The 14,639-nt window shown below is 29.8% G+C and overlaps 1 protein-coding gene across 2 annotated transcripts; it reads right to left on the reverse strand.

Annotated features, from left to right (window-relative positions):
• Nucleotides 1-8,633: 8,633 nt before the first annotated feature.
• Nucleotides 8,634-13,102, reverse strand: LOC107440198 (uncharacterized). 2 transcript variants are annotated; one of them, XM_016053057.3, is made up of 5 exons: nt 13,030-13,102; nt 12,409-12,522; nt 10,901-11,017; nt 10,775-10,822; nt 8,634-8,829 (listed from the first exon to the last, which is right to left on the reverse strand). In XM_016053057.3, exons 1-4 carry the CDS (start codon nt 13,072-13,074, stop codon nt 10,811-10,813), a joined length of 288 nt encoding a protein of 95 aa, XP_015908543.1. In that variant the 5' UTR covers nt 13,075-13,102; the 3' UTR covers nt 8,634-8,829; nt 10,775-10,810. The 2 variants fall into 2 exon arrangements, with proteins under 2 accessions (XP_015908543.1, XP_015908541.1); XM_016053055.3 differs by lacking the exon at nt 10,775-10,822.
• Nucleotides 13,103-14,639: the final 1,537 nt, after the last annotated feature.

A 14,639-nucleotide genomic window follows, 5' to 3' on the forward strand; every position in this document is an offset into this window, starting at 1 on the left:
AAGAAACTAACATACATAATATAAGAACATCTGTTTTTATCATCCGTTTTATAAAAATTACAGAAGTTGATGTTTGTAAGGACGCTTTCTTTCATTAAAAAACCACTTTTTTTCATGTTTTTTTATCAAATGATTCTAGACCAAATTCTTATATAATACTTTTAGCAACAGTTGTAAAAAGAAGACATTTTATAATTTAAAAGGACAATGTGCTTTACAAAAACAATACCATTAAATGTTTTCCGAAAATGACAACTATTGTTCTATGATTAAAGACGTCAGCTGGCGTACTTGGCAGCAGGTCTTCATCAGTAAGTACTTTTGAAGAAAAATACAAATTAAGAAATCGAAAACAAAAACGTCACTTCTCTGAATTAACACATATTATTTTTTTAGACAAACTAGGATTTAGGAAACTCAAAATCAGAGGAAGGTGTTGTAACATTTTAAATAATATGGTCTAAATAGTTTAATCAGAAGAGCAGACGAATATGTGAAACCAATCACGCACCAACCCACAGCTATAAATGAAAATCTTATTTGAATACTAGAAAAACAGCCTCAATCATCCCCAACAGCCCATTTTCGTCTTGTTTTTAAACTACACATTCAGAAAAATCAGCTTAACATTGCATTCCAAACTTGCTGTTATTTCAATAAGTCATCATTATTGCAAGAAACTTAATTTTCGTTCAGGTAGAACTATTGCATCGACCAAGTTTAAAATTAGTTCAAACTGCGTGATATTATGGTTCAGCTTGGCCAAATATTAAGGCTGCAACAAACCGTAACAGTATGGTTCAACAATGGTCCAAAATTATCAAAAGAATAGGACGCGTACAGCTCATTATTGCTGCCCATGAATCAGAGTGAACCACAAATCACAGAAGACAGGTATAAAAATGGGTTCCCCAACACGGAGCTTTTGGTGCCCGTTCCAAACCGTTTTGACGATGCCGTTCGAAAACTAACTGAAAACTTTAATTTTATTTTCACTTTAAGAGAAGAGAGGAGACATTTTTTCCGTCTCTCTTTGTTTAAAATAAATCGTTAAGATTTTGGGTGGAACTCTTGTGTTTTGAAAACTAACTTTTCTTTTTAATAGAAAATATTTTCCAACGCAACGCCAATAGTATTTTTGTCACTTTTTCATGAAAATAAAAATGTATATTAGGTATACATTTAGATTTTGCAAATTTGATTGGTGCATTTAAAGTAAGACGATCATATCAAAATCAGTAAGAATGTTCCCAAGTTTGTGAAATTCGAGAATTGTATTTTATTGTTTTTTAAGATTTTAACTTTTTTATGGTAGTTTAATTTTCTGAAAGAAATCTTTAAACTATGGATTCGCGTAAAATTATGAATAGAATCAATCGTTGAACGATTTACAACCTTTAACTGTCAAAAAATATTCTCAAAATGTAAAAAAAAAATTGGAACGGATATCAGAAGCTCCCTCCGTGTCATGGAAGACTCCATACACTCAGTCTCCATATCCTTAACCTTAACATAAATGAAACTGGCCTATAATTTAAATAAGGTAGCATACTGATTGATTAAAATGTTTAATGGCACAGGTTGAAAAAAGTAGAGAACGCTACATACTGCATATATATCTTTATAAAATACTTCTATTTTTTTTTACAACCGTCGTTGAACAGCCAACCCAATTTTGAGTTCATCTCTGCAACCTTGTAATTTTGAACCTGATCCAGAAGACAAGTTAACTCTTGGATCAGCAGTCCTCCAGTAAAGCAAATTTCTCCCAAAAATTTGTAATTTTATTTTATAAAAGTGGTTGAACTGCCAACCCCATCTTTTGAGTATACGACTACCAAAGCACGACTCTGCAGAAGTTTAAAGCGAAATACTATGGAAGAAAAGGCAACTGCTGGATCAAGTATTGAAAGAAATTTGCCTTTCTGGAGGACTTTTTGACGGAACTAACCCGCATTTGCGTTACATGGAGAGGGAAACCGCTAAGACCTCCCATGGTTAGTCTGACCGCAAGGGGTTTGATCCGTATACCACATGGGATATTTTATGTCAGCTCTGTGGTCGGTGTAAGCCGGGTGCAGATGTAAATTCCGGTGTAGCTTCATACTATTAGAATTACCATAATATGAGTTCAAGTTTAACTCAATAAAAGGAAAGCTAACTATACATATGGTATCATTTAACCGATAATATTCAGAATTTACAGCAATTTTCCCTTTGCTTATTAGATAACTTTTATGTTATTTCATTAGTTCTTGTTGAGTTTCCATTATTAAAGTTTTTAGAAACGCGCTTTAAAAGCATAAATATAAGAAGCACGTGATTCCGTATGCCATTTAAAATACGAATTCTGAGACGTAGTCACCATACGTTACGAAATTATTAACGTTGATTTTACCTGTAATAACCAGACGTAAGAGAGATAAGATAAATAATTCATAAAAAAACGAGCAATAAAACTATTTTTCAATTGATTAGAGTTGACAGCTAGGAAATTACTCATATCATAAAATATTTATCGAATTCAAAGGAAAACTCTTTCTATGAAATGTAGCTTTTAAACCAGGGGTAAGAAGGAATATTAAAGTAGACATTTTATTCACCGTTTCTTCTAACGTATTTACACAAAATTTGGTCCAGATTGCTTTAGAATTACGGACTTGTATAATGTAAGCACACATACACAAATGTTTGGCTTTATTTATACAGATTTGATAATACAAATTTTAAAAAAAAATTAAATTGTAAGTGATGCAAATTTTTACACCATTTTATAAAACAAAATACAAAATTTGAACGAAATCGGTCGAATAGTTGCTAAAAAATTAAATTTTAAAAATATCCTATATATTTAAAATTCACCATTAGTGAGTGTCAATATTTGCTGGTATAAATGAGAAATACGGTTACTTAAAAAACCCTAATTCAACTTTCACCATAAGTGGTTGGCAGTAGTCAGCGTATGTGATGAGTTAGTTATTGTTTCCTAGGAAAAAAACCAAAAACGGCTATGCCGCGCTGAGCATTTGGTTAATATAAAACCATGATTTATGTTACAGATAACAATTCAGTGACTTTTGAAGAGTAAGTAAGATTTCTGAGTGCGCTGAGCACTTGGTTAATATAAAACCATGATTTATGCTACAGAGAACAATTCAGTGTCTTTTAAAAAGTAAGATTTCGATGTGGAATTTCACCAAGTAAGGTAAATAAATTAGGAAAGGCTCAATTAGAATACGTATGTCGCTCTATTTTCAATTTAGTACACTGGATTAAGATATGTTTAACGGTTAGGGTTCTTTGCGAGCTGAGCAAACAGGCGCTGGCTCATTTAGTAGAAAGGGTTTATGAGTTAATCGTGTGTGGTCAATTTGTAATCTGTTTATTAGTTATTCAATTTTCCAACAATTATTAATTCTTTTAAAAGGGGTGATTTAATTCCATGCAACAATTTCTCTACCTCATTCAGTCTGCCAATTGGTGAGATGTTTTCTTTATTGTCTACAATAACATCAGAGGGAGGAACAAGTCGATTGGAAAGATTTTGAGTAGATTTTGCTGCAAGATCAGCTGTTTGTTACCAGGTATTCCAACATGCTCAAGAATCAAGGAGAATAAAATTTTGAAACCCTTGTCATTATGATCAATTGAAAGTTTTAAAATATGAATTGCGATTAAATGCAGGTCGAGAATATGGTTGCCAAAGGCTTCCAAACAACTTTTAGAATCGGAATAAATCATCCAATTGCGATGATTTTGAGTAGGATGTAGTTTGAAGCTAAGTAAATAGGATGGCATTCAGAGGTGAAAATGGTACTTGCATAATGCAGCGTCCTAGTGAAAACTACATTATGTGAGATGCCTTCAGAAGCCACGTGATTAGCCACCTTAGAGCCATCGGTAAATAACAATTTAAAATCCTCATATAATACTTCTTCTGATATATAACAAGCGAAGGGAATTCCTTTGTTAAATCTCCGAAAATATCAATCATATGAAAGGGTATAGTCAGCTATGGCGGAGTGAAGTCGATGATGATAAACTATTAGAATTTTTAAATTCTATAAAATCTGCTTCACACTCAATCCAAAAGTTGGAGTTGAGGCTGGTCCATGGATAAAAAGCGTTTCATAGACCGATGATAAAATCTTTGCATAATGCGTGTTAAGGAAGACTTTTTACATTAAAATAATAACTACGAAAATAATAATTAAGTGCTAATTTATTTCGTTTCACTCGTAGGGATGGCACATGGGGTAGGGTGTATAGACTTTTAATGGGGATTTTCGGAAGACTGCTGTTGGAATCTCCAGATCCTCATTATGAATAAAATCTGGATAACGCAGTACAGATTTGCGAGCATGCATATAAATTATTGATCCGTAATCTAGTTTCGAGCGAATTATAGGACGGTAAATTTTAAACATTGAATCGGCATCTTCTCCCCAGGATGTGTGGGGTAGAACTTTCAGTAAGTTTAATTTTTTGCTGCAACTTTTTCTTCAATATTTAATGTGTGGTAAAAAGTTTAACTTGGAATATTTCCAAGAAACTTCATTTCTGTTTTAACGGGAATATGAAAATTATTAAGATACATGCCAGGTTCAGGGTGAAGATTTCGCATTCTACAAAAGTGTTCACATGGTGTTTTTGCTTCTGAAAATGTAAACCCATTAATATTTGCATATTTCAAAACTTTATTAATAGTCTGTTGAAGTTGTCGTTCTTAATTCTCATGTGTGTAGCCCCACATGGTAAGCGAAAATCGTAAGCGAATTATGTCACGTGAACGAAATTAGGTAAAACTAATAGTAGCTGGTTATTTTTGATTAAAGTCAAAGTGACACTTACTACGCTGCTCTTAGAAATACCCTCTTCTTGGGAAAAAAAAGTCCTGATAAAATAGTATTCCATCTGACATGAAATATCTTATAAGCTAAAAAGAATTTAAAGTTAAAAATAAAGCATGTTACCAGTGATATTATACCTCAACATACCATATCGCCGTGTTCGGTCATATGTTTTTTTTCAGAAAAACTTCCCTACTTTCAGTCTCCAAATGTAAAACATTATCATGGTTTTATGAATAACTATATAAAACTTAGTATTTTTTGGTTCACAACAATAAAGTTTATTCTGGGATTTGAAACATACATAATATGACTGATTCAGTTCTGAAAATTAAAAAGTTCCTAAACGCATTAAATGTTTTTTTATGGTTTTAATATAATTACCGTTGTAATTTATTTATATGAAGTTATAATTAATGGGCTCAAATTACTAATACTCGTCTCACTAAATGCGCTTTTTGTTTAAGAACAAGTGTCATTATGTTCCACATGCAATGATCCAAGAATTGTAAAACACATTTTGACATTTTTATATTGTTTATACCAGTTTCGTTAAATACGCCTTTTATTTAATGAAAAAGGGCCATTATGTGCCACATGCAATGATCTAACAATTGTGAAACACATTTTGAAGCAGTGCCATAAATATAAACCGTGCCGACGAAGTTATTTCAATACTGATTTTAAAATTTGCCTATTTTTGCCCTTGGAGACCCTAATCACCCAACTATTACTCTATATCTTAATGTTCCATAACATTTTTCTATGGTACTTATCAGTTCTTCTAAAAATGGCTAACAAAAATTAAAGTGAGTTAAAATTAAATTGCAAAACAGCGAAAGTAGCTAGAAATGACAAGTTTACTGAAAACCAGATATTTTTTCTATAAGGTTCTAAATTAATGACAAATTTTGTCAACAGATGGCTCTGCTAACAGATAAAAACAAATTTTGAAACCATTGATATAAACATGAAGCCAAAATAAGTATTTAATGCAACAATAATTTGAAGACAAGTTTAACAAAAACCTATACTAATATTTCATCTGGGATGGAATTCGTTCAGCAGAATATAATGTTTACAGTTTAGTCATCAAATTTATCTGTTTAACGTCGTAAATAATTTTGTAATTGCATGAGAAATTTGCTTCCTAAGCAGAACGTAGAAAACCGGTATTTTATATTTCCTTTCGGTTTTTTTTCCATGAATTTTTCGAATCATTAATCTCTTTCAGACATCCGGTAAGTGTATGTGTAAACCACATTCATACTTAGATTTCTTAATTTTCTGTTCAAATCCGAAGAATATAATTATTAATTTGCAAAAAAATACAGTATCTTTAAGTTTTGAAATTTTTACTATGGATAAAATGTTTAACTTAAAAGCACATTTTTTAATTATTGCGAAATTACTGGATTATGAAAAACATGAAACAATTTCGAAAGCCTCCCGTTACATTTAATTGGTTTCAGCCTGTTGCCTTACACAATTTTCGATACATATTCATTATAATATTACGAAAACGTTCTCATTTTTCAATACTTAGATATTCATCTAAGAGAAAAACCAGACAATCAGAAAATATGTTCTCCGTGTGTAATTATATCCTATCATTAGCTATGACATAATGGTTTTTAGAGTAACATTCATTAATGTTCATATATTTTACTCAACAAAAAAATCACTGCATCATTAATAATTGCTCACAATAGTGAAATTATCTTTTTTTAAAAAAAGATTTCTATAATTTTCTTGTGTGATAAACACTTTCTTTTACAATTATTTTGAAAATATGAATATGAATAACTATTCAAACTCTTAATCTTTCCTTCTGAATTAATTCTCTGCTTAATGTTAGAATGATGGGCTTATTCAAATAACACAAATGATTGATTTTGTAAATGATAGATACTCATTAAAATAATGTTTTGGTTATGTAATATCTATACGATAAAATGATTTTCTTTCTTGTCTGGAATGCTGTTGTTACGCATTGTTGAATACTGGTGTTATATTGCCTGCATTATAAACCCACTGTGCAATCGCGCAATTCATTAAAATAATTGATCTGCATATTTATTTATGTGAAATTATCCATATGATGAGTTACACTAGGGAACAAATTTCCTGTTGTACTCATACAAATGCTTAATCTTGCCTAATTTGGGTACGGGAATTTTGAATCTTGAATTAGTTTTGCTCCTAAAGTTGCAAATTTTTTAAATGTCGTTTTAAGTCTATTTTTTGCTGAAATGTAAAAGTTTAAAATTATTTTTAACGGGGGGTAGCGTAAATGTTGTGACAAACTTTTAGGGGATATAAGGCATCAAGATTAAAACCGCAAGACGTAAAAACCATTTATAAGGTCATTTACTTATTATTTTTTTATTTTTAATGAATGTGTGGTATTAAGAACTATTATTTTGAAACCCAGATTTGCGATACATATTTACCATATGAACGAATAAATTACCCAATGAATGGCTTATAAATACCCTATATTTTTGTCTTATTACCAGAATCGTGATCCTTTTCTCATTAGAAAAGTTATTGCTATGCAGTATAGTAATTTACCCAGAATATTTTTTTCTCAGTATATAGTCTTAATGCTATTTTATATTTTGCCACTATTTATTTTTTGTTAGTAATGTGAATTTCTGGTTTAAATATCTCAAAAAGCTGTTTTTCAATTACAATGCGACTTCATCTATTTTATTATTATTATTACCACGTTTATATAAACTTGCCTTCGTGTATGTCTGTCCGGGTGGAATTTTGTAATCGATTTTAAACTAACTTCCCGACTAGCTACAAAGTTCAAATTTGGCACATAGTTCAGAATTGGATGACAATGCATGAAAATGAAGAGAAAAAATACATACAAAGTAAAATAAAATTGAAATTTAAAAAAAAAATATTTTCGAGATTGTCTTTTGTTGTCGATTCCATTATTTCAAATTAGTATTACATGTCAGGTGAAAAGATTTTTATTGTCGGAGTATTTTTATTGGCTGAAAAATCACGTGGTAGGATCCAGTTTTTCCTCATTCATTTCCAGATTGTTTTGGTTGTCATCAGCATAAAACTAATGAAAGTCGTAAAGGTATTGTTTTTCTATAAAGATTTTTGTATCCCTAATTTAAAATGAAAGTTCTATTATTTTAGTAGTGGTCTTGTAGTAGTCTTGACTACTCTTGACTAAGAAAAATAATCTAAATAAAAATATATATTTTTAAAAACCACGTTTTTTGTAGTGAAGAATAATAATGGAAAAGTAATAATTTTTAAAAAATATTAAATAAAAATTAAAAATTAAAAAAAATTATAATTCAAAATAAAAAAATTCAAAATAAAAAATAATATTTTTAAAAACCACGTTCTTGTAGTGGAGAATAATAATAAAAAAAAATTGAAAAAGAAAAACGTGGGGTGCATGAAATACATAACAGTACATATACACATATATCTACACATTTTCTTACTCATACGCATGCACAGCCATATATACATCCACATACATATGCATATACTCAAACATATTCCACATCCACATTCAGATACAATTACAGATATACATGCACATATTCTCAAGAGCACACATACACACACTAATATAACATTACTGTTATGTATTTCATGCACCCCACGCATTTCGTTTTTCAAATTTTTTTTAAATTATTATTCTCCACTACAAGAACGTGGTTTTTAAAAATATAATTTTTTATTTTGAATTTTTTATGTTATTTATTGATATTAAATTTTTCTCAACATTATTATTTAATATTTTTATTGGACTTTCTTGAATACATGGTTAAAAATATATTTGTTTAATAAAATTGTATATAAAACGAAAAAACGCAAAATATTTCTCAAAAACAAATCAATCTTAAAAATCTAAGTTGTATATTCATTGAAAATTATTTCAAAGGTTCTCAGCCAATTGTCTCCAAAAAGGCACACATTTGCCATTGTAGCAATTCTGAAAGAGAAAGAATAAGAGAAAATTAGCTTTCAGAGCTTACTTACATATTGCATATACTTAATTTAAATGTAAGAACTTTTGTATGAACCAAATATCGTTCTTCTAATTTTTAAATGAACATCGTGAAATTACTCATTTAAATTAATTCAAGTCAACGTAAATAAATTATGAAACTTGTTATATTACTGTTTTTCCAGTTACCAATCATAATACACATCATGCAACTTTACCTTTGAAGGAACATATCATACAACATACCGAAATAGTGTTCCAAATAATACATCTTTAAATCTAAAATATAACTTGAAACTTACATTAAAATTAAATTACATGCTCCTCAGTTTTTAAGTTTTTAAATAACTGAATTGTAGCGGAAAATATTTTGAAAAAACATAAAAATGTATTTGTTTCATTTTATTTTACTTTTGAACCAACATTGAACAGCTGACCTAATTCTGAGTTTACGACTATCAATATTTAACTCCGTAACCATGTAATTTTGAGCTCAATTCAATGGACAAGGGAACTCCTGGATCAATCATTGGGGCAAGCTAGCCATCGTGGAGGAACACTTGATGGAACTAACTCGTGTTTGCGTTACACGTAGAGAAAAACCACAGCTCGGAATGATCAATGCGAGTCGTGAATAAATATTTTATGAACCAGCCAAAGCTGGCATTGGAACCTGAGTCATCTGAATAGCAGGTGAACGCTCTATCCCTGGAGCTACCAGAATAATTCTGCACTATTTCTGTATTATTTCTTCACTTATATTGCCTGGATACTAATGATATTATTCGAATATAGTATCTAAACGGACGTGTACAAACGCTCTTTAATAATATCATTAATCAAGTCGAATAAAGTAATATTAAAAAATTAATAGCAATAATTTTTATTAATTGCATGAATCTTTCAATAGTCAGTTTGTTAATGTTGTCTAATAACTCTAATAAAAAAATTAAATACAAAGTAAAGCGTCAATACCGATTTAACATTACATTTGCTAAAACATATCGACAAATGAAAAAGAATTAAATACGTTGTTAAATTTAATGTTAAATAAAAAATAGGGGAAAAAAGTAATAAAGGATCGTGGAACAAGTATTTATGTGAAAATACTTGTTCCACGACTTTAATCTTTAAGTGTTAAATCCCTTGAAGGGTTCTGTTAGTAAATTAGATACTAGATTGTCTAGGAATCTGTTGGAAACTAGGATGGATAGCAATTCGTGATTTAAATTAAACGCGGTGAGCTGCGCGTGTAAGACTTAATGTATTAACTCTTGACTACAGAAAACTTCTTTCATTTCATAATTGAAATGCATGATAAGACATCATGTTTCGAGCGCTCGAATACGACGCTCCTCCTCAGGTTGACAACAAGTGAATGATGAAAACAAACAAGAAAAGGCAATATAGAAAATGAAAAAATCTAATAGGGTCGTGAATAGCATCTGAAAAGATATTCTACCTTGATTTCAAATTCTGGCGAGTTCTGATGAAAATGTACTCTACTTTAAACTCCTATCGTTCCATCAACTATCAAGGTTTCTCTAGCCTCTTTCATTATTATTTTTTCCGTTGGTAAAAGTGCCTTTTTTGTTTCAAATCTGTTCCTTTTCAATCATTTGACGATTTGTCGTCCTGCCGAGGAGCGTCGTGGTCGAGTGTTCGATACATATCACCCTTAGTATTTTAGTTATGAAAAAGATAAATTTTCAATATATATTTTTGGCTTCAGTTTTCTTGGGGATATATGTTTTATTAATTCCATTTCTTATGAAAATGATAAGTATATTTCTGATCTCTGTCAATACACTTGCTAAGTTATTATTCACTAAGATAATAATAATGTACATGCTTATAATTTTAATCTAGCTACATTTGAAGTTTTTTTTTTTTTATCGTCTGCCTTTTTAATTATGATAGAAAATTTTACCCATTTGCTGCTTTTTACTGTGTATAGCGACGAATTCTAAACTGTATCCTAAATAATAAATTATGCATTTTATTAAAATAACCATATAATGTAAAAGTATGAGTAATAAAAGTTTATCACACTCACCCCAGTCGGTCCTATTCCTACAATATCGCAACAAAGTTGACCGTCAGGAGTGAAAAATGCTTCAGCTTTACTCTCACCTTCATACAAACATTGAATATGGCATGTGTTCCAAACTTTCTGTTAAATATAAGTGTACGGAGATTTAGTATTAAAACCTTTTAAAAACAAACTTTTTATTGTGATTCTCTATTTTAGCCTGCAATGAATATAATATTTGCCATGCGATAAGAATCGAAATTGATAAAATATTGTTAAAGATGAAAAAAATATTTGCTTTAATAATGTACATACAAAAACAGAAATGCGAAAATAACAGTTGAAACTTGAACAAGATATTTTTTTAAATGATACGCACAAAATTAATGCATACAAAAATAATTAAGAAATTCAAATAGAATTCATAACGTTTTATTATTTGTCCACCAGGGAGAAAATTAATTCAGTGATAAAAAAGTAAAAAAGTTCAAAAAAGAAAGTAAAAATGATTTTAAAAAAATTTATAAAAATCGTTATTTAAAATGAATATTAAATACACTGGCTTATAACATTTTCTTCGTGGCAATGGCGCACTTTTGTCCCACCTTCTGTACAAGGAGTTCCCCCACACTCTAAAACTCAAATTCTTTTAAACCTTGTCAATTTTATTTAAAAAAATTATAATAAATTGCAAGAATCATTATTTCTACCGGAGGATATTATAATAATAATGAAATAAAAATAATAATAAAATAAAATCGAATCTGCAGAGAAAACATCACAAAGAGTCTAAAAATTGTGCTGCTGGCGCCCTCTTGCAGAAATGCTGTAAAAACAAAAAAATAATAGACTTGAATGCGCTGCAATGTTGATAAATAAGTCGCTGGACACGCTGCAATAATATAGAAAATCCTAGTGTCAAGTTTAGAGGACGAGTTATCGCAGCCCTAGCACACACTGGATATTTCTGGAAGACGAGTTTTTTCGTCCATCGCGAAGAAGGAGTTGATACATTAATCAAAGTACACATATGATTCAACTTTTTTTATATATATGGCAAGACTATTCGTAAGATGAAATAAATTAACTTGGTGTCGGATTTCATGTATTTTATTTAACCTTAAAATTTGCTTATTTTTTTTAAAAAAAAAACCTTTGCTTTTAAATCAATAGATAATTTGCATTTGTTTTTGAACTTGGATTTGTACCTTGTTGTTTCGAAAATTTTAAATAACAATTTTGTTTAAAGGCCCCTCAGAGCAGACCAGGCGGTGCATCTCTCTATATGTCTAGATTTTGCGGCAAAAAATTACTTTTTTGAATGAAAAGGGTATCGCATATAATGTCTCTTTGATTTTACTTGCAAATGGTAACGTATGAGAGATTTTGCTACATATCATGCATCAATCTGATGTCCATCAGCTAAATAAATATTTAAATATGAAAAAGATAGGATAGAAAGTTTGTATCGAGAGAGCCTCTCATGTTTTTGTAATACAAAATGCAAATAAATCTTTTGCGGGATTACTCACTTTGTACATGAATGTTATTTCTCTTCCATAAGCGTTGTCTTTGCATATTTCTTTTTCTTCTTCGGACGGAGTTAAAGGTTGCAACTTACCAGCATCAAACGCGTTTGTAACAACCTATGTAGTAAAACAAATGAATTTCTTGCACTACATGGAAAGCTAATTAATACGCAATAAATAATTTCATTTAAAAAAACTCATAAATATATATATATAATGATTAATTTAAAGATTTGCCACAAAACTTTTAATAATTTATAAAATTATATAAACCTATTTTGACCTAGCGTGACATATAGGTAGGAATTACAAGAATTGTACGACAATTCTTTTGATCTGAAATGGACTACTTTCGCATCAAGGAAATGTTTTTTATTCTTTACAAATATCCACTATAGTAGCTAACAAAAGAAAATATTCATTTAGTTAAACAAAAATAAATCATTTTTTTAATATGAGATTTTATTGAATCACGTCATTTAAAAAATTCATGTGTTAATAGGTTAATTACTCATAAATTTCTTATACCATATCCGAATGTGTATTTAATTTCTAAGAGAGACATCATTTAAAAAAAAATTTAATTCATGAAGGTTAAGAACTTTTTTTAAAAAATCTACCTACGCAGAAAGTAACGCAAAAGAAAATAATTTGAAATGAGGAAATCATAATTGCTGAAAAAGGTGCAAGTTTTTCTTTTCTCGATTAAAAAAATCTATGTTTTCATCCACATTTATAGTATGTTTACAAGGAAAAGATTTTGAAAAAAAACATTAAAAACATATGTTAAGCACATGAATGTTTTTTTTTCTTGCAAGCTTTTTGTGTATTTCATGATAATAAAACAGATTTACAATGCGTCAACAATAAATTTGGTCTTAATCCAATGAAAGGTTATCTTTTAATAATTTTTTATTCAAAATTAAATCGCTCTAAAGAAGATTTTTCGGTTTATAATAAATAAGCTGTGCTATCGTGCTGAACACAGACGACGAATCAACAAATTAATTTAAAAAAATAAATAATTGCGAACTGGGCATCTTAATGCAATTTTTTTTTCTAAAGTTTCCTTCGAGAAATATTTTTTAAATTTTCCACACCTACTATATAGTTTAGCTATTAACGTCAAACTAGTGCTGCACAATATGCATAGATAATACTATGGTATGCATAATGTTATATCAGGGATTGATCTGAAGAGAAATTGGCGCTTAAGTGTACTACTTTTACACAACTAAAATTAAAGACCAAACAGTGGTAATATCCCCGAACTCCGCAGTATGCACCCCAACTACCCAATAGTGAATGAACTTTTACGTCTCCGAAACTGCCATTAACAACACACAAAAGTGAGTTACAACTTTCTATGACATAATTGTAAAAAGTACAATCCTATTAACCATCCAGCCTATACCAATAGGTTGTTAAAAGTTTATTGGTAAAAAAATGTTCAGAAGGGCAATATTGAAATAATCACTGGATTCATGAGTTACAATTCTTTTTAATATTGAATATAATCATTTCGTCTTTAACCTCAGGTAACCAAACCTCGATCTAGCTGTGGTAATCAAAAATTTCACTACCATCAAATCTTAGGATTGTATACATGTGTATCATGGATTAAACAAATTTAAAACCTCTACTGCTTTGCTAATAAATGTTGATTTTTCTTTTATACACAGGGACCGCACCAGAACTTGGGGGACCGGTTTACATTTTATCTATTGAACCTATCCTTCTTCACTTACGAACATTCTTTGGTTATATCATGCTTAAAACTAGGTTGAAATTTAAGCAATTTGGTAAAAATAAAGTAACTGCTTTAAACGGAAGCAATTTGTTTAAAACTGAGAAAACTTAAAATTAAAACTGAATCAGGATATAAAATCCGATGTCTTTATGGAAACGCATTAATTCATTTGTGATTAAGGTTTTAGTGAGTGTAGGTTTAATATGGTAAAAAAAATCAATATATGTTACAAAAACACTGATCATTAAAACTAACAATTCGACAAGAAAAATTCTCTTGTAAAACTATTTGTGCAATGACAGATAACAGAACAAGAGCTAAACTCTTTGCCGAAAAAGAAATCAACCTCAACATTATCAATTTATCAACTACCATAAATACATTTGAAGCTATCAAATTCTAACAACACTTTATCCTCTTAAATAATTCATGAGGTTAAAGGATAAACGTCATTCTACGGCATTGAATAATGCGTATCTTTATT

This window comes from Parasteatoda tepidariorum, chromosome 2 (assembly GCF_043381705.1).
Source record: "Parasteatoda tepidariorum isolate YZ-2023 chromosome 2, CAS_Ptep_4.0, whole genome shotgun sequence".
In the NCBI taxonomy this organism is placed as follows: Eukaryota; Metazoa; Arthropoda; class Arachnida; order Araneae; family Theridiidae; genus Parasteatoda; species Parasteatoda tepidariorum.